The 26,925-nt window shown below is 39.1% G+C and overlaps 1 protein-coding gene across 1 annotated transcript; it reads left to right on the plus strand.

Moving 5' to 3' along the window:
- Nucleotides 1–1,124: 1,124 nt before the first annotated feature.
- On the plus strand, nt 1,125–25,870 carry SDHAF4 (succinate dehydrogenase complex assembly factor 4). The gene is made up of 3 exons (XM_044253998.1): nt 1,125–1,271; nt 14,163–14,312; nt 23,350–25,870. Exons 1-3 carry the CDS (start codon nt 1,208–1,210, stop codon nt 23,457–23,459), a joined length of 324 nt encoding a protein of 107 aa, XP_044109933.1. The 5' UTR covers nt 1,125–1,207; the 3' UTR covers nt 23,460–25,870.
- The last annotated feature ends 1,055 nt before the right edge of the window (nt 25,871–26,925 follow it).

The following is a 26,925-nucleotide window of genomic DNA, read 5'->3' on the forward strand; positions in this document are numbered from 1 at the left end:
AACTGGTCACAAGGAACTCATCATTAAACTTTAGATATGAACTAAGGGTCAAAAATATTTGTGGGAGCTAACTGCTAATGGAAATTGCTTGGGTTTTGGTTCTGGCCCTGTATATAATACTTTTATTTTTTTTAAGATTTTATTTATTTGACAGACACAGCAATAGAGGGAACACAAGCAGGGGGAGTGGGACAGGGAGAAGCAGGCTACCCGTGGAGCAGGGAATGGGGCTCCATCCTAGGACCCTGGGATCATGATCTGACCTGAGGGCAGACAATTAACGACTAAGCCACCGAGGCGCCCCAGTATATACTACTTTTAGTAAAGGGGACTCCTTCTCTAGGAGGATCAGGTAACTCCCAGTTTATGATGAGAAACTCCGATTGCATACCTACCTGATTTCACCTTCTTAGACATTACCAGGCCCAACAGCTAGCCAAGAACTTTTCTGAAAAATTTAAAAAAAAAAAAAAAAGTAAAAATAAAAATAAAAATCTAGGGCTCTGCACTGTGATTCCGTAAGGATTTCCACAAGTTACATAAAGCACCTTGATCTGCCACATATGCTCCAAGCGTCATAGGAACTGTTGGAATTTATGGGCCAACTGGCAGAGCTCCTCCCACTGCAGCCTGGACCAGATGGCAAGCCTTTTCTTGCTCTGCTCTTCACTCAAAACTGTCATCTTTCAGGTCATCTGGTCAATGAGTCAGAACTGACGAATTAGGAGTTCGCTGAACGACTAGATATTAAAGAAATAAAAGAACAGTAAAAGGAAGGAGCAAAAGAGTAAAAGGTGCTTCACCTTTGTGTACTATAAAAGAGATCTTTCAAGAGACCTCTGCCTCAGATTAAGAGGAATACACCGAATTATATTCCCTCGTCCAACCTCGGCCATGATTTGGGGTTTTAGTCAACACAGAGGTCAGGGTGGTTTGAGTCGCTCTTCGCGAGAAAGCGGACGCTCTCCACGAACCTTTCCTACAGACCGCGCCGGACGCGAGCGCGGATTCCGAGGGTGAGCTCCGGAAGCCCCGCCCCGGCCCGGCCTCACGCAGGGCCCATCCCATCAAGACGCAGGCCCCGCCCAATCACAAGCAGGCCCCACCTCCCGAGAGCTCCGCCCCTCCTGCGGGGTGGACTTCGGTCGGCTCTGCTGGCTCCCCGCCTCCTTGCTGGACCCACGGGGACGCTGCGGGATTTGGCACCATGTCTGTATCGAGGCTGGCTCGGTTGCTCGGCGGCGTTCCGGCCACCGCGTCGAGAGCGGCAAGTAAGACGCCCGGCCCCGGGGCCGAAGTCGCGGGCGGGGTCACGAGGCCCAGGTGCCGCGAGAAAGTCCTCCCTCAGGGAAGTCGCGTGTGTCCCGGGCTTCTGAAGGCGCCGCGGGCTACAGAGCTGCTCTTTTTTCGGCTCGGCCACCCACGTCTTGGTCCTGGTCGGGTCCCTTCTCCATCCCGGATCTCAGGGGTGGGGCTAGGGCTAGATCACCGCACCCAAGCGCTTCCAGCCTGGGCACCCGCTTCCTTCCGGTCACTGGTCAGGAAGGGCAGCAAAACCTTCGGGGTTGTTTACTTGGGAGCCCTCAGCGCGCACTGCTCTTCGGTGCTCGTGAAATAAAACGGAAAAGACGGCCCTTGGGGAACGAGACCCATCATTTACTTATTTAATTTACATCAAAAAGGATTTGTGGCAGTTTGCAGTATTAAAAAATTGGAAAAGTGCAGAGGTGGGCCAAAGTAGCAGATTAGTATAATAAAAATGAGATAAAGTCAAGAATTGTTAATACAAAGAAAGTATGCATGTTTTCAGTAAAAACGAACCGTTTTAAACCCATTTTTGTTGGAAAGCTTTCTCAGTATTTTAAACGTAACCCACAGAGTATGCTAAACTTAGTTCTAATTGAGGATATCCTGGAGAAATTGTGTAAGTTGGAAACAAAACTACTGTCTCTCCTAGTAATGGGCCCCAGATTTCTATACAGTTTGTTGTTTGTAATCATTTCTCCCCAAACGTATTACTTGTAAATTGTAAACATTATAAATGGTCCAGGAGTGAATAATAAAGTGAAAGTCCCACTTTATCCAAACTCTAAAATAGTGACTGTAAATTTTGTGTTCATTCACCGTCCCTTTCTCACTTGTTAACAAGAATGAAGTGTTTGATACCAAAAATGTATGTAACACGTGTAAGTTATAAAGCAGAACTTACATTTATGAACTCATTTTCCAAATTTAAGAAACAGAATATTTCTCTTACCAAGCAGCTCCTGTGTGCTTCTTCCCATTGGAGTTGTTTCTTGATATGGTTTTGGTCTTCATAGAAATGACTTCTTACCATTTGTATTTATTTTGCTTGCGTTTTTCAACTGACACTATATTTTGAGATGCATCTATATTGATGTGTGAGGTTGTAGTTAATCATGCAGTTGCGAGAATGTATCATACAGTTTTTCCATTCTTCTTCCCAGTGGACATTTGGGTAATTCTGGGAATACCAGGGTTGCCTCTACACATTCTTGTTATGGATGCTCTAATCCAAGGAGTGGAATTCCTGGAACATATGGTATAGGCCTTTTCCATTTTATAATACGATGCCAAGTAGTAAAGGCATTTTCATTCCTACTGGCAATTACATACCTACCAGCAGAAACATCAGTTCTTGTTGTTCCTCATACTTGTCAACATTTGCTAATTATCAGAAAACTTCATTTTTGTCTGAACAGGGTGTTGAAATGGTATTTTTGCTTCGGGATTTTATATCCACTATCCTAGCTAAATTACTTAACTCTTTTAACTTCTCTAATTAAAGAAGTTGAGCATCTTTTCAAATATTTATTAGCTTTTTTTTTTTGGTGAAATTTCCTCATTTTCTTAATGGATTTTTGTCTTTCTTATTTATATTCTTTACTAATATTCTTTACTAATGTTCTTTACTAATATTCTGTACTTTACTAATACTCAATACTAAACCTTTTTGAGTTGTGTAAGTGGCAAATAGCCCAGTTTGGGGGCTGTTTTTGTTACACCATCATGGATTTTTTTTTTAATCATATATAATAGCAGCAGAATAAAATAACAGATCTGCATGTATAATCACACAGCTTCAGAAGAAAGGTGTCTTTTTTTTTTTAAGAAAGGTGTCTTTTGAAGAACACGTAATCATAATTGTAATCATGTCTTTTTTTTTTTAAGATTTTATTTATTTATTTGACAGAGAGAAATCACAAGTAGACGGAGAGGCAGGCAGAGAGAGAGAGAGGGAAGCAGGCTCCCTGCTGAGCAGAGAGCCCAATGCGGGACTCGATCCCAGGACCCTGAGATCATGACCTGAGCCGAAGGCAGCGGCTTAACCCACTGAGCCACCCAGGCACCCTGTAATCATGTCTTGATCCTTTTGTTTATTGTCAATGCTTTGTGATCTTGTCTAAAAAAGCCTTTCCTACCCTAAGGTCAGTTACTCTGTATTTTCTTTGCAAAGGTCTGTAGTTTTGCTTTTTATATATAAGCCTTTATTCTGTCAGGACTGATTTTTGTGTATGATGTGAGGCAGGGAATCAGTTTCACTTATTTTCCATGTCAGTAATCTGTTGTCCCAGGTCCATATATTGGGCCTTTTCTTCCCTGATATAATGCCAACTCTCTTCAATCAAGTTCTCATAAACATATAGGCTTGGGTTTATTTCTTGGCTCCATTTTCAGTTCCATAGATCTATTTGTCTATTCCTGTGCTGAAATCACCTGTCTTAATAACCATACCTTTGAAATAAATCTTTTTTTTCTAAAGATTTTATTTGTCAGAGAGAGAGCAAGCACAAGCAGGGAGAGCTGCACAAGGAAGGAGAAGCAGGCTCTCCTCTGAGCAAGGAGCCCAGTGCTGGACTTGATGCCAGAGTCCTGGGATCCTGACCTGAGCTGAAAGCAGACACTTAACTGACTGAGCCACCCAGGGGTTCCAACTTTGTAATAAATCCTGATTATGTAATAGGGCAAAGCCTCCCATTTTGTTTTTCAGAAGTGCCTTGGCAATTCTTAGGTATCTGCTTTCCATAGCAAATTCTTAAAAAAAAAAAAAAAAGTCCCTGCGATTTGACTAACACTGCTCAGTATTTTTTTGAATTGTCATTTTGTGATTGCTGCTTATGTATAGAAACATAATTTACTTATTTATTGCTTTTGTATCGTATAACCCAGCTAAATTAGGTTATTAATTTAAATAATTTATTGTAGCTAGGTGGGGAGGGTATTTGCTATGTAGGCAGTCATATTAAGGGCAAGTATTAAAAATCCAGTTTCTCACTTTCTAACATTTATATCTTTTTCTTTTCTCTTGTTTTTCTGTCTTGTTCAGATTTCTAATAACATGTTATCTAGAAGTGATGATATCTTGTTTGTAATTGTAAAGGGAATGCATTCATATTTCAAATGTCATATTAGCTGTAGATGTGCCTTTATCAAGTTAATGAAGTCCTATGCTGTGTCCAAAGGGTTTTTATAGTTTTTTATGTATTTGTCTGGTTTTTAAGACTGAATAAATCTTGAAATTTACTGAATTCATTTTTCTTCCTCTTCTTGGGGTGATTATATCATTTTTCTCCTTTAAATCTGGTGAGTTGGTGAATTGTAGATTTTTCTAATGTTAAATACTCTAGCATTCCTAGAAGATACTGTAATTGATCATGATGATTATATTTTTAATATGATGTTGGATTTGGTATGCTAATATTTTGTTTAGAAATTGGCCTGTTGGGGCACCTGGGTGGTTCAGTCAGTTAAGCATCTGCCTCTGGCTCAGACCCTGGGATGACCAGGGTCCTGGGATCGAACCTCACATCAGGCTCCCTGACCACCAGGGAGCCTGCTTTTCCCTGTGCCTGCTGCTCCCCTCTGTCTCTCTGTGCTGTCAAATAAATAAATAAAATCTTTTAAAAAAATAAAAGAAGAAGAAGAAGAAGAAATTGGCCTGTAATTTTCTTCTTTTGCAGTTCCGTTTTCTGGTTTTGAAGCTTAAGTTATTCTAGCCTCATACAGTGAATTCAAGAGTCTTACCACCCTTTTCTCTTCCTTGTTTTTTTGTTTAAAAAAATTACTCATTCTTAGAGGGTTTGGTATAACTCAAGTATAAAACTATCTGTGCACTGATGGAATATTTTAAATCACTGGTTTAATTTCTTTAATGTTATTGCATTCAGTCAGCTTTGATGAGTTAAGTTTTTCTAGAAAGTTGTTCATTTTTTACGCTTTCATTATATAGGCATAAGCATAAAGTTCCCTTTTTTGAAAAATGTTTGCTCTCGTATATAATTAGGTAGTCTCTTCTCTTCATATTCTTTATCTCGCCTTCTTTTGTTTTTTTCTTATTAGCCTAATCAAAGACTTCACAGCAGTTTTAATCTTTTAAGGGAACCAACTCTTGCTTTTGTTGATTCTCTCACTTCTAACTCTTTTACTTATGTTATCATTTTCTTCTCTGTGGTTATTTTCTTTCCATTTTATGTGTGTCTGTCTTTAAAACAAAACTAAAAATGTGGAAATGGTGCACCTCATGGCTTGGTTTGGGCTATAATAGCAAATTACCATTGACTGGGTGCTTTAACACCAAACAATTCTGGAGGCTGGGAAGCCTGAGATCAAGGTGCCACACATCTGGTCTCTGGTGAGAGCCTGCTTCCTGGTTTGCAGACAGCTGTCCTCTCATTGTCTCCTCATGTGCCAGAGAGCAGAAAGCCACAGAAGGCTCTCATATTTCTTCTTAAAAGGGCACTAATCTTGTTCATGAGGGCTCCACCCTCATCACCTAATTACTTCAAAGGAGCCCCTCCTTCTAATACCACCACATTAGGGGTTAGAATTTCAGTATATAAATGAGGGTGGTGAAGGGGACTCAAATCTTCAGTTCCTAATATTGATCTTTTGCTTTTATGTGTGTTTGTTGTTGTTTTTTTTTTAAGAAACATGCATGGTAATTAATGGAGCTTCTTACATGAACAACATGTGGCTGGATTTTGTTTGTTTTATTTTGTTTTTTGGAATCTGACAGTCTATACCTATTTAACTGGAGAGTTCAGATCATTTATAAGTCATAATTATTGATATAATTGGCTTTGTTTCTAACATTTTTACACCTTCTATTTGTCACACTTGGTTTAAATTAAATATTTTCTTCCATTTTTTTTTTCTCTGCTGGTTTGGAAGATATACATTATCTTTTATTGGTTACCCATGAAATCTAAATGCATACTTAAGGAAATCTGAAGTGAACACCTTCTCCTAAACAGTGCAAAGTGTAAAAATGCTTTGAATTCACTCACCCCCTATCTTTGTTGTTCAGCCTTTTAGGTGTGTATATGTGTGTGTTCTCGTGTATATGTTGGGATGGTATTGTGGTATTGATAATATGACATCACCGTTATTATGGTTTTATATAATCAATAAATAAAACTTTCATTTTCTCTCTGTTCTTATCTCCTTTTTATCTCTTTGTTCTTATCTCACTTTACTTTTGGGATCGTTTTCTTTTTATTTATTTATTTATTTATTTATTTGACAGAGATCACAAGTAGGCAGAGAGGCAGGAAGAGAGAGAGAGAGAGGAGGAAGCCAGCTCCCCGCTGAGCAGAGAGTCCAACTCGGGGCTTGATCCCAAGACCCTGGGATCATGACCTGAGCCAAAAGCAGAGGCTTTAACCCACCGAGCCACAACAGGCACCCCTGGGATCATTTTCTTAAAGTACATTGCTTAGAAGTCCCATTCATGACTGTCTTTTGTGGTAAAGGTTCTTCATGTTCTTTTGATATAGATCTTATTTTTGATCTGAAAATCTGGTTTCTTTCACTTTGTACTTTTGAAAGGTAGTTTCAGTGGGTGTATCATTTTCTCATAGCTCTATCTTCTGGCTTCTATTATGGCTATGGAGAAGTTACCTGTCCAGTTTTTTCCTTCATTAGTAATCTTTTATCTGGCTGCTTCTTAGATCTTCTTTTGATCTGGCTTCCTTGTTGGGGTTGTTCATTTTACATTGTGTCCAGATGTACTTTTTTCCCCTTTAATTTGGCATCTTTGTGCTTCGTGTGTCTGAAGATGCCTGTTGTTGTACCTCTCATGGTATTTTCACTATCTCCTTGTGGAATTATGATTAAACAAACATTTGTTAGACCTTCTCATTTTATCCTCTAAAAGTTTGAACTTCTCTTTGGTTAGTTTCATCTTTGTCTCTATGCTTTTTCCTGCATAACTTCTTCAGAACTTAATTCTGGATCACAGATTCTCTTCTCAACTTTATCTGTTCTATTTAGCCCTTTTATTGAGCTTTAAATTTAAACTGTTACATTCCTAAATTTCTTTGTGTTTTAAGTTGGCCTTTCTTAGTCTCTTACTTATTTCTCCCTTTTGGCCTTTTTTCCCCTTGAACACATTAAATAGTTATATTCTGATTTCAGTGATGTCAGTATGTCACATCTTTATGGTCTAGTCCTATTGGTTGATTTCACTAACTCTTGCTTGTGATGGCTTGTTTCCTCAAATTTTACTGGTATTCTCTCTTGAGACTCCATGAGACATGAGTTGAGAGGGTATTTCTCCACAGAAGATTTGCTTCTCCTCTTCCCATGTGTCTGGAGCACTTCACCTTGACTTGGATCCACTTTATATAAGATGCTCCCCTTGGGCATTTTTGGACCATGCTGATAGTGTGTAATCAGGCATAAACATAGTGTGGTCAGCCAGTAGTTTCAAAATTTTTGTAAGGGTTTCTTTTTTTTCATTTCTGCTTGGAATCAAGGTTGAGATGGATACTCTCTTCCCTCCTTGACTGTTGTCTTCATTAGCTGGAAGTTTGCTTCTAGTTCCTTGCTCTTTTGACCAGCAGCATGAACATCACCAGGAGATTGTTAAAATGCAGAATCTGAGACCTCACTCAGACCTGCTCAGAGTCTGCATTTTAACAAGATCCTCCAAGTATTTTATATGCACATCAAAATCTTCAGGCTCAATTTCTCTTCTGAGTGCTGAGCCTCCCGGGGTCCTGGCCTCTAGCAGGCTTTTGTTCGGTTCAGGCCCAGAAGACTCCTCTCCCTGCTGTTCTGGGAGCTCTGGGCCCCAGCTGTAGGTGGGAAAGATACAGGATAGGTAGTGGTTTAAGTGTTTGGTGACCTCACTGAATAGCTTTGTTGGTTTATCGTTTTATACTTTCTTAAAGGATCTTTGATTAAGAAATATTTGTGTGTTTTTTCAACCTTTTTAAGTGTCTTATAGCGATAGGTTTTTAGGCATCTCTACTTTATCAGATTGCCAGAAACAGAAGTTGTGAAAGCTTGCTTGTTGTTTGTCTTTTGTTTTCAATCAGTCTTTTTTCCTTTGCTTATTATTCTTTCAGAAGGTCATCTTCTTGTTTGTAATGTGCTTGTAAAGAGTTCTAAAGAGACCTTTTTATTTGAAGATTTTATTTTATATTTTTTAAGATTTTATTTATTTATTTGACAGACAGAGATCACAAGTAGGCAGGCAGGCAGAGAGAGAGGAGGAAGCAGGCTCCCCACTGAGCAGAGAGCCCGATGTGGGGCTCGATCCAGGACCCTGAGATCATGACCCGAGCCGAAGGCAGAGGCCTTAACCCACTGAGCCACCCAGGCACCCCAAGATTTTGTTTATTTATTTGAGACACAGAGAGAGACAGTAAGAGAGGGAACACAAGCAGGGGTGCAGGGGGAGAGGGAAAAGCAGGCTCCTTGCTGAGCAGGGAGCCCGATGTGGGGCTCAATCACAGGATCCTGATAACCTGAGCTGAAGTGAAATGCTTAACGACTTCAGCCACCCTGGTGTCCCTTAAATAGTCTTTGGATAAGGCCAAACCACCCCTCGAAGAAGATGACATGGGCTTTATGGTGGTGATTTCCTTGTTTCTCAAAGGATGATTTTTGCTTTAAGTTTGTCAGCTATTGCCCATGCAGTTGAGGTAGTCAGAAGCATGCTAAAGGCCACAATGTAATACAGATATTAACATACAGCTAACTTTTGCGCACTGTAGGGGTTAGTGGCTGATCCCCTGCACCATAAAAAATTCACGTATAACTTTTGACTACCCCAGAACTTAACTACTGATAGCTTACTATTGAGTGGAAGCCTTGTGATAACATGAACAATTGATTAACACATATTTTGTGTATTATATGTTGTATTCTTACAGTAACGGATAGAGAAAATAAATGTTATTTTAAAAAGTCATAAGGAAAAGAAAATACATTTATAGTACTCTGCTGTGAAAAATCCACGTATAAGTGGACTTGTACAGTTCAGACCTGTGTTGTGCAAGGGTCCGCTGTAATTACTGTTGCTTAGTACCTGCTATTTGATAGGCAGAATCCATAGGAGTGGCGCTGGGGCCTCCCCTTCACGTCTTTGCTATTCCTTATGATCCAATAGACCCTTTTCTCTCGCTGTCCGCCCTTCAAGCTACTTATATGTGCCTTACTGCCTTCACCCCTGCCCGGTGGCTGTGCATGGACTTGATTCCAAAGCTCTAAAGCGTGTGGGTACCAAAGAGCACAGTGTCCCCTGTCTTATCTTGTACGATAAAGAAATGAGAGGAATTCTCCTCCTCCCCAGTCTGTTACACTGTTAACCTGTCTATAAAAATAATTCTGTTTAGGCCACTATGGTCTCAGAGTCCTTTGAGAAAATTGGTCTTTTAGCTTTTCCTTGTAACCTTTTTTTCTAAGATAAAGTTCCTTCAGAAGTACTCAAGACCAGGGGCGCCTGGGTGGCTCAGTGGGTTAAGCCTCTGCCTTTGGCTCAGGTCATGATCTCAGGGTGCTGGGATTGAGCCCCGCATCAGGCTCTCTGCTCAGCGGTGAGCCTGCTTCCCCCTCTCTTTCCCTGCCTCTCTGCCTACTTGTGATCTCTCTCTCTTTCTCTCTCTGTCAAATAAATAAATAAAAAATCTTCACAAAAAAAAAAAAAAAAGAAGAAGAAGAAGTACTCAAGACCAGACCTACAGACTAGTTCTCAAACTTCTCCTTTGCTACTCCTCTCTCTTTTCCCACAGTACTCTCATATTCCGCTTCTTAACCAAAAACCCTTTTGCACATTGACTTCTGTGTCCTACAGTTAGTCTCAATGGAGACATACACCTTACTCCCTTTCTCTGAGCGAGGCTGCAGGACAAGTAGAAATATTCCGGTTCTGGGGAGGATACAGACTCAGTGAGGTTCAGGAACCATCTTAGGGTCAGTCACATTGCTAAAAGTGGGATGGCTGGCATTGGAACCCATGTGTGATTCTAGTGCCCTTAGTTTGCCAGGTTCTGGTTTTTTTTTTTTTACTTGTCCATGGTATTACTGAAGGAAAGGGCCAAGCTGCTATAACAGTTCTGCTGATGGGACAGGCAGGACAACTCTGCTTTGACAGGTAATTCGGGGATCATTGTTCTTTCCATCTTGTTGCTACACCGTCTGTAGGCCAGTGCTTCTGATCAGCCCCATGTACAGTAGTTGAATTTTACTTGTTATTTACAACCTATGTTCTGAATGGTTGGACATAGGTTCTGAATGGGCACTGTCTATATCATACAAGTCATTAAATATTTTATGTATCCCCTTGCCCTGGGTTTTGTCTGCATCTGCATGGTTGAAGCTGGGTCACTGCCATGTCTGTATTATAACCCAAAGAAGTGGGAAAGACATCCAGGGCAATCAGCTTTTTGCAGAAGTGGGGCAACCCAGAATTTGCACGCATCACTTCCAGTCACAACCCATTGGTCACCACTTGGATATGTGGCTGCTTGGCTGCAGGAATGCCAGGAAATGTCTTCTCTAAGCAAGAGGCCCGGTGCTTAGCTTAATACCGAATGAGATGGGAGTGGGAATATTAGAACTGAATGGAAGAAGGGAAAAGAAGCTACTTGAGACAGTAGGCAGCTTCCACCACATCTACCTGATGTCACGTTTTCAGAAAATAATTTTGTTCAAATTGATCACAATTACTATAAATTAAAGACCGTTAGACCTGCCCCATTGGATTATTGTGAGGTTTAAGGAGGTGTCATGTTTTCAGACCCTAGTACAGAGCCTGACATATAGGAGGCATCTAACGCATGTTTATTACTTGTATTAGTTACATTTAGTACATCTGTATCATTTCAGAGGCAAAATTTTTAGCTTCAGATTATGTCTGCATTATAATTGGTAGTCAAGACTATTTTGTGCCATTTTTTATAATTTTGTGCAAATGCTTAGGAATTTCTACAGATTTGGAACATACCAAGATTAATTTTTACACTGAATATCATTTCAAGCATTGAATTAAGAGATTTTTTTTGATTTGCAAAACAACCAAGCCTAAAACAGAAAGTGCTAATTTATTGTATTGAGTCGAGTCTGAGTGCACAGTAGCAGGTGGTTACTGGTAGTTAAATAAATACTTGGCTGATTTTTAGGCTTCAAAGTGAGTTATTTGATGTACAGGAAGACAGACTTGCTTCCTAACCAGATGCAGAATCTAGTCATTAGCCAGAATAGATGAAAAATGTGTCCACATTTAGAATCTAATTTGTAACTATTAAAATACTTTCCATATATCTATATTAATTATTACTGAATTATGATGACTTAGAAACAGTCTTTTATACTTTATAAATTTGTCATGGATTTGTTGATGGATACATAGTTGGACATTAGAGAATGAACAGAAGTTTCTATTGTGGAAGTTGGCTAAACTTCCTAAATTGGGTTATATTGATGTCACATTCTAAAGAATCCTATATTTCAGATAAGAAGTGACTAACAAAAATCCTGTGATTTGGACTGGAAATATCTTTCAATTGAGCATGGTTTATATTCCCCAAAATCTTCAATATAGTATTTTTTAAATAGTCACAAGATCAGCTTGTTGTATGAAATACAACAAGCCAAGATCAGCTTGTTGTATGAAATATATTAATATAATCAGAAGCTCATATTTCTATATTTTCCACTTCTTAAATAAAAGTATATGCTGCCTTATAAGATATTGTTGCAGGTTTACCTCTTTAGCCTTTTCATATATGTTTAAATATTACTATGAGGACATAAGAAAAAATTCAGTATGTCCTTAGATAATGGAGTGGGAGTTTGAAGGCAAAATGGTCTGTACTCTAAATAAGTAAGTAAAAATTTTAAATAAATAAATGTTTTTATTTTAAGTGCATAGAAATTTTTGTTGATCCACAGTTTTTCTCAGCCAATTAATGTCACAAATATGTAGTATTTTATATAAGTGACCATGTAGTTGGGAGAAAACTGTATTAATTCTGCAGATTGTTGTCATAGCTTTATTAAAATATTCAGTTGTGTATTTTTTTAATCCTTGTGTTTTGTGGGCTCTTGGATCTGTGGGAAAATGATTATTTGTATTCTAACTGGTCACTCAAACAATAATTTTGCTACTCCCTGAGCTATATGCAGTAGATATGCAAATGAACAGCCACTATTTCAAAATTGTTAATACAGTTTGTATGTAATGTTAACTTTATGTACTCTTACAAACAAGTCTTACATAAATTCCAAGTTGGCTGTGGAGGGTATGTACATATAAAAAGAGAGAAAGATATATATGTACAAATATTTATATGCATATATATATATTTGTGTGTGTATGTATGGCTGTTTGTATATATATAATTGTTTTTAAGTAATTCGTGCACCCAGCATGGGGCTTGAACTCACAACCCCAAGATCAATAGTCATGACTGACTGAGCTAGCCAGGAACCCCTATATATAATTTTTTAAAGCAGATGGTAAGGTGATGTCATGATAGCTATAATATGAATAAAATACATATAATAAAAGAAAATTCTCATTATTTGTAATGCTACCGGGAGCTTCCAGATAATACTGTAATGATAATATTAGATAAAATTTGTCACGACGGTAAAAGCTTTGCATGAATTGTCTTGTTTAATTATTTAGTAACTCATGAGATATGTACTGTTACCTTTAATTTAGAAGGGAGGAAACAGATGTAGGACGGGTAAGTCACTTGACCAAAGGTCAAACAACTAAAACTGCATTAGTTTCCTGCTGCTGCTATAACCAGTTGTCACAAACCTAGTTGGGAGGTGAGAAGTCTGAAGTGGGTGAGAAGTCTCTGGACTGAAATCAAAGTGTTCAGACTGTGTTCTTCTGAATGATCTAGGGGGACAATCTCTTTCTTCCCTTTCCAACTTCTCAAGGCTGCTGAAGTTCCTTTCCTCTATCTTCAAAGCCGGCAGTGTCTTATGCTGCCATCCTTCTGGTTCTCTATTCCAATTGCCTCTTCCCCTTATAAGGATTCTTGTGACTACGTGGACCCACACAGATAGTCCAGGGTAGTTGCTCTAGTCTAAGATCATATGATTAGCAGCCTCAATTCAGACTGCTACCTAAATTCTTTACCATGGAACCTCACCTCTTTATAGTTTCTGAGTGTGAGATTCCAATCATCTTTGAAAGCCATTATTCTGCTTACCACAGGGGTGTAACTGGAACTGGTCCCCAACTCTGTCGGCCTCTGAAGCCATTCCTTTAGGAAGTTCAAAACCCAACCCTGAAGTCATTTTTCAGGATGGTTTTGTACTTACTGAACATGATATTAACAAGGGTTGGATAACTTTCATAGCAGTTTAGAAAGTTTAGCTTTCTCCATATGACCGAGGGAGAAAGTGATCTCATTTTTATGCTGTAAATGCCTAGTACATTTTTAAATGTTTAATTGGCAGGAAAAGAGAATCATGATTAGGATTCAAATATAAGAATACTAAATACAGTCTCTTGTAATTTAAATAGTAAATATTGTCATTAAAACTTTGTATACTTAGTAATGCTTCATATCTTATTTCTGTTATTTAGAAACTCCTGTGCTTCACACAGGAATCAGTATTTCATATATATAAGTTTTTACAATTTTGATAATGGTTAATTCATTTTAAAGTTCTTCTTTTTAAACCGATAATATTGGTTGCCTCTGAGAAAGGGAAATAAATAGCTGTCTAGAAGATAGAGGAAAGAATTTTCACTTTATGTCCTTTTGTACAAACAAAACAAATAAATAAACAAATAAAACAAATTAATAAAAAACAAATAAACAAAATGTTAACTTTTTAAAGTAGAATAAAAGAACAGCTTCTAATTTTTCACTGTCTCCACTCTCCAGGATCACCCCTCTCATGTCATTCTGTGAGGAAAATGAGTTCTCAAGGAGAAAAATCCAAACCTATCAAACAATCTCTTAAGAAGCCAAAGTTACCAGAAGGTCGTTTTGATGCACCAGAAGATTCTAATTTAGAGAAAGAACCACTGACAAGTGAGTATGGGCGTACCTCACAGATAGTACATGTTTGGTTCCAGATCACTGCAATAAAGCAAATGTGGTGGTAAAGCAAGTCAGATAACGTTTTTGGCTTCCCAGTATGTATTAAAGTTATGTTTACACTGTACTGCAGACTGTAAAGTGTGCAATAGCACTGTGTCTAAAATACATATGTATGTATGTGTGTGTGTGTATATATATATATATGTATATAAAATTTAATTTAAAAACCCTTTATTGCTAAATAATACTATCATCCGCGCTTTCAGTGAGTCATAATGTTTTTCTGGTGGAGGGACTTGCCGCAGCGTTAATGGCTACCAATGACTAGGGTGGTACTTGCTATAACAATTTCCTAAAACAAGTCAATAGTGAAGTTTGGCACATTGATTTATTCCTTTCACGGAAGATTCCTCTGTTCCATGAGATGCTGTTTGGTAGCATTTTACCCACAGTAGAACTTCTTTCAAAATTGGGGTCAGTCATCTCAAACCTTGCCACTTCTTTGTCAGCTAAGTTTGTGTGATACTCTGTACCGTTTATTGTCATCTGAACAGTCTTCCCAGCATCTTCACCAGGAGTAGAGTCCATCTCACAAAACCACTCTCTTCACTTGTCCATAAGAAGCAACTCCTCGGGACGCCTGGGTGGCGCAGTTGGTTGGACGACTGCCTTCGGCTCAGGGCGTGATCCTGGAGTCCCGGGATCGAGTCCCACATCGGGCTCCCAGCTCCATGGGGAGTCTGCTTCGCTCTCTGACCTTCTCCTCGCTCATGCTCTCTCTCACTGTCTCTCTCTCTCAAATAAATAAATAAATAAAATCTTTAAAAAAAAAAAAAAAAAAAAGAAGCAACTCCTCTGTTCAAGTTTGATCAAGAGATTGCAGCAATTTGGTCCCATCTTCAAGCTCCACTTCTGTTTCTAGTTCTCTTGCTCTTTCCACCACATCTGCAGTCACTTCCTCCACAAAAGTCCTGAGCTCCTCTCCTCAAAGGCATTCATGTGGGTTGGAATCAACTTCTTCCAAACCCTTTTTATTTTTATTTTTTTTTTTTTTTAAGATTTTATTTTATTTATTTGAGAGAGAGAGACAGTGAGAGAGAGCATGAGCGAGGAGAAGGTCAGAGGGAGAAGCAGACTCCCCATGGAGCTGGGAGCCTGATGTGGGACTCGATCCCGGGACTCCAGGATCACGCCCTGAGCCAGAGGCAGTCGTTTAACCAACTGCGCCACCCAGGCGTCCCCCAAACCCCTTTTAATGGTCATATTTTGACCTCTTCCCATGATCACGCATGTTCTTCACGGCATCAAAATGGTGCCTCCTTTCCAGAAGGTTTTCAATTTACTTTGAACCCATCAGAGGAACCATTACCTATGGCAGCTGCAGCCTTATAAAATGTATTCCTTAAATAATAAGACTTGAAAGTAGAATGACTCCTTGATCCACGGGCTGCAGAATGGATGCTGTGTTAAGCAGGCATGAAAACAACATTAATCTCACCGAACATCTCCATCAGAGCTCTTGGGGGACGAGGTACACCATCAATGAGCAGTCATATTTTGAAAGGAATCTTTTTTTCTGAGCCATAGGTCTCATCAGTGGGCTTAAAATACTAAGTAAACCATGTTGCGGGCAGATGTGCTGTCATCCAGGCTTTGTTGCTCTACTTACGGAGCACAGGCAGAGTAGATTTAGGGTAATTCTTAAGTGTCCCACGATTTAGGGAATGGCAAATGAACACTGGCTTCAACTTAAAGTCACCAGCTGCATTAGCCCCTAATAGGAGAGTTAGCCTGTTCTTTGAAGCTTCGAAGCCAGGCACTGACTTCTCCTCTCTAGCTATGAAAGTCCTAGAAGTCATCATTTTCCTGTAGAAGGCTATTTTGTCTACACTAAAAATCCGTTGTTCAGTGTAGCCACCCTCATTTCTTATCTCAGCTAGATCTTCTGGAGAACATGCTGCAGCTTCTCCATCAGCATGTGCTTGTCACCCTGCGCACTTTGATGTTACGGAGATGTCTTCTTTCTCCATATCAGCAATAAGGCTGTTGCCTTTCTTATCACTTGTATTCACTGAAGTAGCACTTTTCATTTGTTTCAAGAACTTTTCCTTTGCCTGCACAATTTGTAAAAAAAAAAAACCAAAAAACAAAAAAAACCACGCTATCTGTGAAGCACAGTAAGATGAGGTATGACTGTATGGTAAAGCATCTCGTAATTTTTGAAGTGTCATAGAAGGTATTTTAGTTATTGAGGAAAATAGGATGAAATATGTTGTTTATAATTCTTTATTAACATAAGAAGGCTTATTTCACAATGAATAAATTACCATATTCACCATCACTAGGTTTAAAAGAATAGTTTAAAAAAATAGTTTAAAAGAAAGTGTAGGTTTAAAAGAATAATTTCCAGGGGATGCATGGGTGGCTCAGTTGGTTAAGCATCCGCCTTTAGCTCAGGTCATGATCCCAGGGTCCTGGGATCAAGCCCCGCACTGGGATCCCTGCTCAGCAGGGAGCCTACTTCTCCCTCTGCCTGCTCCTCCCCCTGCCTGTGCTCCTCCTCCCCCATAAGAAATATATAAATAAATTAATCTTTTTTAAAAATAATTTCCAAGCCGCTCACAGTGATTGACTGTTTTATTTATAATAGCCCATTATTCACATTACGAAGTATATGACTTGAGACCTGTTTCAGTGCAAATAACTTGATAACCACCTGAGCAGACTCAAACAAAAGGTAGTACAGGTTGTCGCTGGACTACAAGGTACACAGATGGAATACCCCAAGGCAGTGATGCTGCTAGGCTTTGAAGAAAGATGAACCTTGGGACTAAACACTGTATGGAAAGCAGGATATTCTCCCTCCTCTTGTCCCTGGTCACTTCTCTACATCATTTTCTGTCATCAGACTCCCTTCTAAGTCCAATGGGCAAAGGAACTACTCCTAGCTGTTACTCAGGTCAATAGAACAACTAGACCAAAGTTAACAATTGTTATTTTATAATTCCAAAATTCTTTTTTTTTTTTTTTAAAGATTTACTTATTTATTTATTTGAGAGCAAAGCCTGAGAGTGGGGTGGGGGTAGGGGAGGGAGAGGAAGTGAATCTTGAACAGGCTTCCTGCTGAGCGCAGAGCCTGAGACAGGGCTAGATCCCAGGACCCTGAGATCTCAACCTGAGCCAAAACCAAGAGCTGGTTGCTCAACCAGCTGAGCCACCTAGACACCCCTAATTCCAGATTTCTTAAGAAGAGAGTTCGTTGGCCAAGCTTGGATGAAGTGTCTAGAGCTAAATCAGAGTGGCCAGTGGGGAGGGTCACAGATGAAGGTGGTTATTCTCACCATAGCCATGTGGTTGGAGAAAGAGAAGGGGAAGTTTGGAGAAAGAAGAGCTTTTTTGAGGGTGGTGTGGTGATAGAATAAATATTGTTTCGCATTTAATATATACAAAATCTGACTCATGTCTTAAAGCTCTGTTTTTTAAAGTGCTACTTATTTGCATTCTGTACTCTTTGCTATCTTTGAATCGTAAAACATGTGCAAGTATTACCTAGTCAAAAAATAACGTTTTAAATAGCATAAACGTAAACATACCAGTTTGAAATTTTGGGAGATGGGCTGCTCTGCTTGTCTCCTGAGAGTTAACCCATCTATGTAGTGAAGCATCCTAGGCAAGAAGATATCAACAAAGGATACAGGGACTTTTTATCTGGACCTCTTCAAAACATAAAAACTTTTCTTTTTGTTCATTCAGTTAAATATTTCCGTTTATAGCACTTTACTAAGCCCAGTCTGAAAACTAGGTCAATCAGCCAAAATGATGGAGACTTTTAAGAAGCTTAATCTAAGGTAAAATTTTCTTTCATAGTTTTAGCCAAGCACAAAAATCTAAGAGGAAATTTTTCATTAAAACATCATAAACAAAAGTAGCAATCCCAGAAGTAAACCCTCACATGTATGCTCAATTAGCTTTTGAGAAGGTTACCAAGATCATTCAGTGGGGAAAAGACAGTCTTTTCTATACGTGGTGCTGGGAACACCTGAAATCCACATGCAAAAGTATGAAATTGGACCCTTACCTCATACCATGTTTAAAAATTAAATATGTTAAAACCCTTAAATTAAGAGATAAAACTATAAAATTCTTAGATGAAAACATTGGGGGAAAATCATGATACTAATTTTGAAAGCAGTTTCATGGTCATGACACCAAAAGCACAGACAGCAAACACAAAAGTATATAAATTGGATGTTATTAAAATTAATAAATTTTATATCAAAAGATAATATCAAAGGATATTATCAAGAAAGTGAAAAGTTAACCTATGGAATTGTGGAAAATATTTGTAGAGCATGTATCTTGACAAAAATACTGAGAATAAGTAGAAAACTCCTACAACTCCACAAAAACAACTCAATTCAAAAATGGACAAATGACTTGAATACATTTCTCCAAATAAGATATACAGATGACTAACATGCACTTGAAAATGTGCTCAACATCATGCTCAACATCACATTCTCTACATCACAGGATGAGATACCACTTCACACCAACTAAGATGGCTACAATTTAAGAAAAATCAGAAAACAAGTGATGGCAACAATGTGAAGAAATTGGAAGCCCTGTGTTTCTGGCGGGAACATAAAGTGATGCAACTACTATGGGAAACAGTTTGGCAATTCTCAGAAAAAGTCAGCTATAGACCACAACAATTCTAGGTATATATCCAAAACAATGGAAAGCAGGGACTTGAGCAGGTATCTGTATACCTGTGTTCCTAGCAGCTTCATTCATGGTAGCCAAAAGAAACAGCTCAGATGTCCATCCACAGATAAATGGATGAACAAAATGTAGTATGTGGAATACTATTCAGTCCGAAAAAGGAATGGCATTTTGATTCCTACAGTATGGATGGACCTTGAAAACATTATGGTTATGTAAAATAAGCTAGACAGAGGACAAATATATGATTCCACTCAAATTAGGTACCTAGGGTAGGCAAATTTATAGAAACAAGATACAATAGTGGTTATCAAAGTCTGGGGGTGGGGGAAGAGGAAAGGTTTTTGCTTAATGGGTACAGAGTTTACATTGAGGATGATGCAGACCATTGAGAATGTAGTTAATGCCACTGAATTGTATACTTGCAAATGGTTAAAATGATAATTATTGTATACATTTAATACAATAAAAAAGAAAAATGCTTTTTTTTTTAAGATTTTATTTATTTATTTATTTGACAGACAGAGCTCACAGGTAGGCAGAGAGGTAGGCAGAGAGAGAGGAGGAAGCAGGCTCCCTGCTGAGCAGAGAACCCGATGCAGGGCTCAATCCCCGGACCCTGGGATCATGATCTGAGCCGAAGGCAGAGAATTTAACCCACTGAGCCACTCAGTCACCCCGGAAAAAATACATTTCAAAAGATAATCATCTGTTTGACACAATGCTAGGTATTCATTGTAACTTTTGAGTTGCTGAAATGTATGTTGAACATACCATCTCTTCTAAGCTGGTCTAGTAAATATCACCAAACCCAGCAAATGCTTTTCAATCCCCATTTTATAGGAACTGCCCGCAAGCTTCGGCATTGTTAACCACTGCTTCTGGAAATCTCCTGTCTTGGTTTTGATTATGCTTTGTCCAGTTTCTCCTCCTATTCCATTTCTTCCTGAACTCTTTTTTAAGCTCTTCTACCTTCTACCTACCAGAAGCAGAGATTCAGAAATCTGCAGATAGTTCTTCACTCCTGCTTCCTCCTGTGTCCTGGCTCCTAGTCTGTTGGTACCACCTTCTTAACATTTGTCAAACTCCTCTCCTCTTATCTGTCCTACCAAAAAAGCCAAAATTCAAGCATCTGTGGTTCTGTTGGTCTGTCCTCTTCCTGTTTCCTTCCTTCTAGGCTTGTCTCCCTGCTTCTGGTATATATGTTGTTCTAAGAAAATTATATAGGTTGTCCCTTTGCAGAGAGTAGTCTTCATTATTAAGATAATAAAGGAAGATTGTTTGCAGCTGAGTACACTGTTTGATGCAAAGGTGAATAAGGAAAATGAGATACAAAAATAACTGTGAACAGGATGTTGTGTGATAACCAGCTTAAGAGATGTGCAAAGAAGTTCAGAAAAAAAGTAGAGAAAAGAGATAACATTTGAGCTGGGATATAAAGGCACAATAAAATCATAAGTAGTTAAGGAGTGGTAGGAACATGTTTCAAGAAAGAAAGGTGTGGTCAGAGAGAAAGAGGCTAGGGAGCATGGTACCTGTGAGACACAGCCAGTGGGCCTTCTGGCTGCAGCATAGAGTGTACATAGTGGATTAATAAAATCTAAAGCTAGAGAGGTAGATACGGCTCAAACTGAGAGGGCCTGAAGTACCAGGTTATAGCATATGGGCTTTATGCAGTGGACAGTGAGGAAAGCTCTGAATGTTTTTGAATGGAGATTATTTTAATCAGCTTTACTAAAGTATAATCTGTGTATAATAAAATTCACCCACTTTAAGTAAACACGTTGGTGAATTTTAACAGTGTTTATCGTCATGTAACCAACACAAAGTATTCCATCCCACAAGGGGCCCCAGTGCCTCTTTATAATTAGTCTCATTTCCCCCTCCCTCTGGCAACAGTGAATCTGTTCTCTGTCACTGTAATTTTGCCTTTCCTAGTATTTTATATAAATGAAATCATATAATACATAGTCTTTTGTGTCTGGCTTATTTCACTTAATGTGATGTGGAGGAGGGATTCTATTTTATAAAAATTAATTCATCCTTCTTTGCAGATTAGGCTGACATCATGAGAGTCAGAAAACAGATGAGTTAGAAAACGCTTGTATTAGTCTAGAATGTGACTCAGCATGACTCAGGGTGGTACTAGCAAGAGTAAAAAGTTTCAGAAGGGGCACCTGAGTGGCTTAGTGGGTTAAAGCCTCTGCCTTCGGCTCAGGTCATGATCCCAGGGTCCTGGGATCGAGCCCCGCATCGAGCTTTCTGCTCAGCAGGGAGCCTGCTTCCTCCTCTCTCTCTGCCTGCCTCTCTGCCTGCTTGTGATCTCTGTCTGTCAAATAAATAAATAAAATCTTTTAAAAAAAAAAGTTTCAGAAAACTGCAGGTTATTATGAGGGTGAAAATTAGGTTAAAGAAACATGAGGTGAAAAGCCTCCATAGAAGGTTGTGGTCGGAAAGAAGAAAACTCAAGGCTGTGGGACTTGGAGAGAGAACATATTCAGGAGATAATGAAATCAATGCAGATAACGTAAGTGGACATGAGAATCACTAGGAAAGAGGACAAGGACCTCTGTGTTCCCAGTATGTGAGGTTCCTGATACGAGTATTGATAGGAAGGATAATGGGGAGACGTGAAGCTGTGAACCAAGTGTTGATCCTATCCAAGAAAATAAAAAGTCTTTATTACCAGATTGGAGCAAAGTGTTGGACAAGTGAATGGTGTAGAATTCAAAAGAGGAAAAGCTATAGAGGTTTGGTGGGAGATAAGAAGCTGGAAGTAGCAGTGAGCCACAGGAATGTCTTGACATTTTCTTCCCTCGTGCTGTGGACTGAATTGTGTCTCCCTGAACTCCATTTCAAAGCCCTAACCCCCAAAGTGGTGGTATTTGGAGATGGGGCCTTTGAGAAATAATTGGGTTTAAATGAGGTCATGAGACTGGGGCCTCATGATGGAATTTGTGCTCTCATACTAAAAGACACTGGAGAGCTCGCTGTCTTTCTCTTATGCCTTGAGAGGACATAAAGCCATCTGCAAGCCAGGAAGATAGTCTTCACCAGAACCCAGCCATGCTGGCATCCTGATCTCAGACTCGTAGCCTCCAGAGTATAAGAAAGTTAATTTCTATTGTTGAAGCCGGTCAGTCTGTGGCAGTTTGTTATGGCAGCCCAAGCTGACTAAGGCATTCAGCGAGCCCTGGAGATATGGGAGACAGAAGAGCTTCCCTTAGAGGCTTTCAGAGGAAGTCCAAGGATGGAGTGTTTTAGAAAACAGAGTGATAGGTGGGGAAGAGATTATTCATAGTGGAGAAGGAATTTTAAAAATAGATAAGTATTTGAAAGTTTTCAAGGTAAATTTTCTATTTTCTTTTTCCTAGAGCAGGACTACATGATTTTGGCGATGTTCATTTAGCTTTCTAAGGAGACAACAGCTTAAGAATTGGGGTTTTCTAATAGCTGATTCCTCTTCCGTTCTTCCCATATACAGAGCAGTAGTTTATGGGCTGAGAACAAGACTGCAACCAGAATGTCTGCATTCAAATTCTGTTTTACCACAGTAGTAGAGATGTGACCAGGAGAACCTTTCTGAACCTCTTTGTGCCTCATTTTCCTCATCTGTAAAATGGAGACCGTAATTGTTCCTGTCCCGTAGGACTATTATGAGGACAAAATGAGTTACTGTGAATAAAGTGCTCAAAAGTAGGCCTGACTCAAGATGGATGGTCCTATTATGAACACACAGTATTAATAGTAATATCTGTTATATCCATAAACGGCAGTATCAGCCAACTACTTGCTGAAGCCAAAACCCTATGAAGAAACACAAGAGTTCTCATAGCTAAAATTAATTGAGCATTCTTATGTACCCAGCACTGAGCTAAATCCTTTACAGGCTAAATCAGGTACAATTGTTGTACCCATTTTACTGATAAGAAAACTAAGGCACTGAGCCAAAAGAATCTTGTTTCAAGACCTTTCAAACGTTATGGATTTGTACTCTATATTCCCTGCATTCCTTTCCTTCTCTTACAATCCATCAGCATATATGCAGCTAACTCCCCACATTGGGGCCTGAGAACATTCCAAGAATTCTAAGTAATTAATGTAGGTGATAAGCTCTGTTGAATATGACAATTGTATCCTGAAGTGATTTCTCAAACTTGGGAAAAAGTTTACAGTTCATTCAAAAGACTGCATAGCAATAACCTAGTCAGTGGTATCTCCTGTAATCCTGTCTTCAAAATTGGCCAGAATGACTTTCTCATCTCTGTTGACTACTGTTTTTGCATCTTCTGTCTTTCTTTAGAATTCCCAGATGATATTAATCCTGTTACCAAAGAAAAAGGTGGACCCAGAGGCCCAGAACCTACCCGATACGGAGATTGGGAACGAAAAGGACGCTGTATTGATTTTTAAGACACATATATTACTAACTTCACTATCTTTTTCTGAATATGTAGATCCGAATTTATTTCCACTTGTTTGCTTTCTGTATATCCTTTAAATCATTTAGTTTCTATGATGTGTTTAAAAACATAAATAATGCCTTGAAAGAAAATATGCTGCTATAAAGTAAGGAAGGGTAATTAAAAAAAAAAAGTAAGAAAGGGGAAATAGTTCTGTATTAGTACATTAATGTTACTTTAAGTAAATTGGAATATATAAATGATAGTTAGAGCTGCAAACTCATTTCATCACATTTCAGTTTTATCAGCTGCTTACAAAATGCAAATGTAAATAAAACAAGTTTTAATGATTTTTATTGCCACATGCTAGGTAACAGTGACTTTTTATGTGTGAGTTAAGTAATACATTATAGTCTGGTAAGGCCATAGTAACAACAGAAAATCTAACTCAGACCAGATTACTTGGGTTCAGATCCTGGCTCTGCTACTTATTAGCCATGTGATCTTGGGAAAGTTATTTAACTTCTCTATACCTCAGTTATCTTCATGTATAAATTGGAGTTAATACTAGTCCTACCTCATAGGGTAGTGGGAAGATATTTAAATGAGTAAGTACACGTAAACCACTTGGTACAGTGCATAGCACATAGCTCTCGCTGTAAGTATAGCTGTCCTTCAATTTTAAATGTATTTTTCCAAGTCTCTAGGGGACTCTGTGGGGAAATATTAAGAAACCAAGTTTGGAATACTTGAACTGAAATTGTTTTATATGAATATAGCATTAAAAATCATTAGTTGGAAAATTAGTGATTTTTTGCATGAATGGACTGAGCTGAAATACATACTAGTTTGTTAAACATAAAATTTAGATACAGAGGGTCAATAAAATTTAGATACAAAGCAGAGGATGAAATGGGCCAGCTTAGTCAGTTTTGATGACTCAAAAGCTCTTCTGTTGTGGCCTTTGGATAACTGGGTCATGAAAAAGTCATATCCAGTTTACAGCTGTGGAATGATTGAAGACTTGGAAACAAATCGCCTAAGGCATCCTGTACTCTGGCTTTACTCAGTCCCAGAGACTGAACCTTCAGCCCCCAGGCTACACTTAAATTACCTAGGAAGAAAGGGTTTGCAGGGTCTGTAGAAGACAATGCAGTGGGCTGATAATGCTGTGATATGACTTAAAGTGCAATATTACTTGAGAAGATTGTAGATTGTAGGCGATTCATGTGAGAATATAAACTTTCCTCAGAAACAAACTAAGTGGTGTGGTAATTGGGCCTAGTCATTCGGTCTTTGTATTAGTTCTCGTTCTCTCAGTCAACATACGTCCTTCTAATGGCAGTTACTGTGTATGCTGCTGAGTAATAACCACATTCCTTTAAAAACATTCTGTCAATTAGTCGTCGTTCAGTTAGCCCACATTAGTGAAAGTTTTTATTAGGTTAACGTTCCAGAAGTACTTACTTCAAATTATTTTGTATCGTTTCAACTGTGTGTGTGGTTTGTGATACAGGAGAGACAACTTAGATACTTCAAAAACTAATACAAAATATATAACAACTGGAATATTATATTAAGAGAATCCTTAATCTTTGTTAATAGTAACGTGTTTCATGACAGCCGTCAAATACATAGGTACAATTCGGTGGCATGAAAACATTTATGGTCTTTATGTCCATCGAACATAAACGAAAAAAACCTGAAGACCTCCAAAAGATGATGTAGCAGTAGTGGAAATGCACCACTCACATTTCCTTGTATGGGAAGCAGGGTTGACTGAGAACCCCAACTGCTGCCCCATGGGATCCGCCCCTGCGTTCCTGCTGAGGCCCCACTTCCCCCAGGCTGTTCCCAGCCAGTGAATGAGTGTGTTGGCCCATTCCCCGATGGATGACTTTGGTTCAAGGACTCCCCGTTAGCCTGCCCAGTACTTTCTTACGACTGTACACCAGTCCTCCTTTCCTCTCTCTCCCCATCACAGGTGTCAGACTCTGCCTACTTTTCTCCTTTATAGTTCAAAGTGTTTCCCCAGTAAATCTCTTTCACATTTAATCCCATTTTAGCATTTGTTTCTCAGAGAACCCAAACTAACACGTGTAGTTTTAAAAGAACAACTTATGAGAGAACAACTTATAGACAGACTCATATACCAAAGCTTGTGGCTTTTTCTAGTACAATCATGGTCTAACCACTTAAATTTTTACATTGCTTGGGGATTTCTGAGAAATTGTAGGTTGTGCATTTATGGAGAAGGCTTGTACTATGGAACTTGTACATTTTAGGTGTTTGGGTAGAATTGAAATATGTTCTGCATTTTTCTTATTTTGATGTCAGTTACTGTGACCTATTACTAAACTTAAAGAGCCAGTTCATTGGATGAATGGTATGACTTAACAATGAATAAAGTTAGTAACACTAGTTGTTAATGATGTATCAGCAATTTTAATGATACTTTCAGAACAGGATAGTAATTTTTATAAGTATAAGATAAGAGTGGCAGTGGACTTTTTTTCCTTTAAAGATTTTATTTATTTATTTTTAAAGATTTATTTATTTATTTTATTTTCAAAGATTTTATTTATTTATTTATTATTTTATATTTTATTTATTTATTTGTTTATTTATTATTGAGAGAGAAAGAGAGCACAAATAGGCAGAGTGGCAGGCAGAGGGAGAGGTAGAAGCAGGCTCTCCGCTGAGCAGAGAGCCTGACTTGGGGCTCCTGGGATCGTGACCTGAGCTGAAGGCAGATGCTTAACAGACTGAGCCACTAGGCGCCCCATGATACTGCTTTGATTGAGGTGTATTGAAGGAAAAACCTGGCTTCACACAGATCTGAAGTTAGAAAAGGGAGGATCTCACAGGTCCCCTGAAAGGTCTTGGGGACCCCCAGAGCCGTTGGACCACACACTTCAAGAACTGCTGAGCTGATCTAAGAAAGGAGGGTGCTAAATGCAGACTGTTTGGAAGGGCAAGCAGAACTGGCTGAGCCTCTAAGCCCAAGTTTCAGAACCACACCAGCGCTGGCTGGAGAAAGGAGCTTCTCCCCAAAATCCTAGTTGGCTGCCCCTCTCCCCTACAAGACTCGCCACAGCCACCACTGGAGAACCCCGAGTCCCGGACACTGCTGCCAACCACACTGACAAAGACTTGGTAGCTTTCCATCCCTCATCTAACCTGTGTCTGCCTCATTGTCCTATGTGGTTGGACACTGAAGTCAGATGCCTGTATATCCCAACGGAGGATAGGACATGTACTTTCATCGAATTCTGTGTGGGTTTGGGAGGCTCAACACTGGGGAACTTACCAGATGTGGAGATGGCATTCAAAAGATTTTGGTCAGATGTTACTTGTTGACCACTGTCATCTGAGAAAACTAGTTGGGAATCAGCTTTATTGGGGCATCAAAGTGCAAGACGTGTAAAATGTAATGTAGGCCTGTAAAAACGTTTGAGTGGTCCCTAAAACACATT

This window comes from Neovison vison, chromosome 1 (genome assembly GCF_020171115.1).
Source record: "Neovison vison isolate M4711 chromosome 1, ASM_NN_V1, whole genome shotgun sequence".
Taxonomy (NCBI): Eukaryota; Metazoa; Chordata; class Mammalia; order Carnivora; family Mustelidae; genus Neogale; species Neogale vison.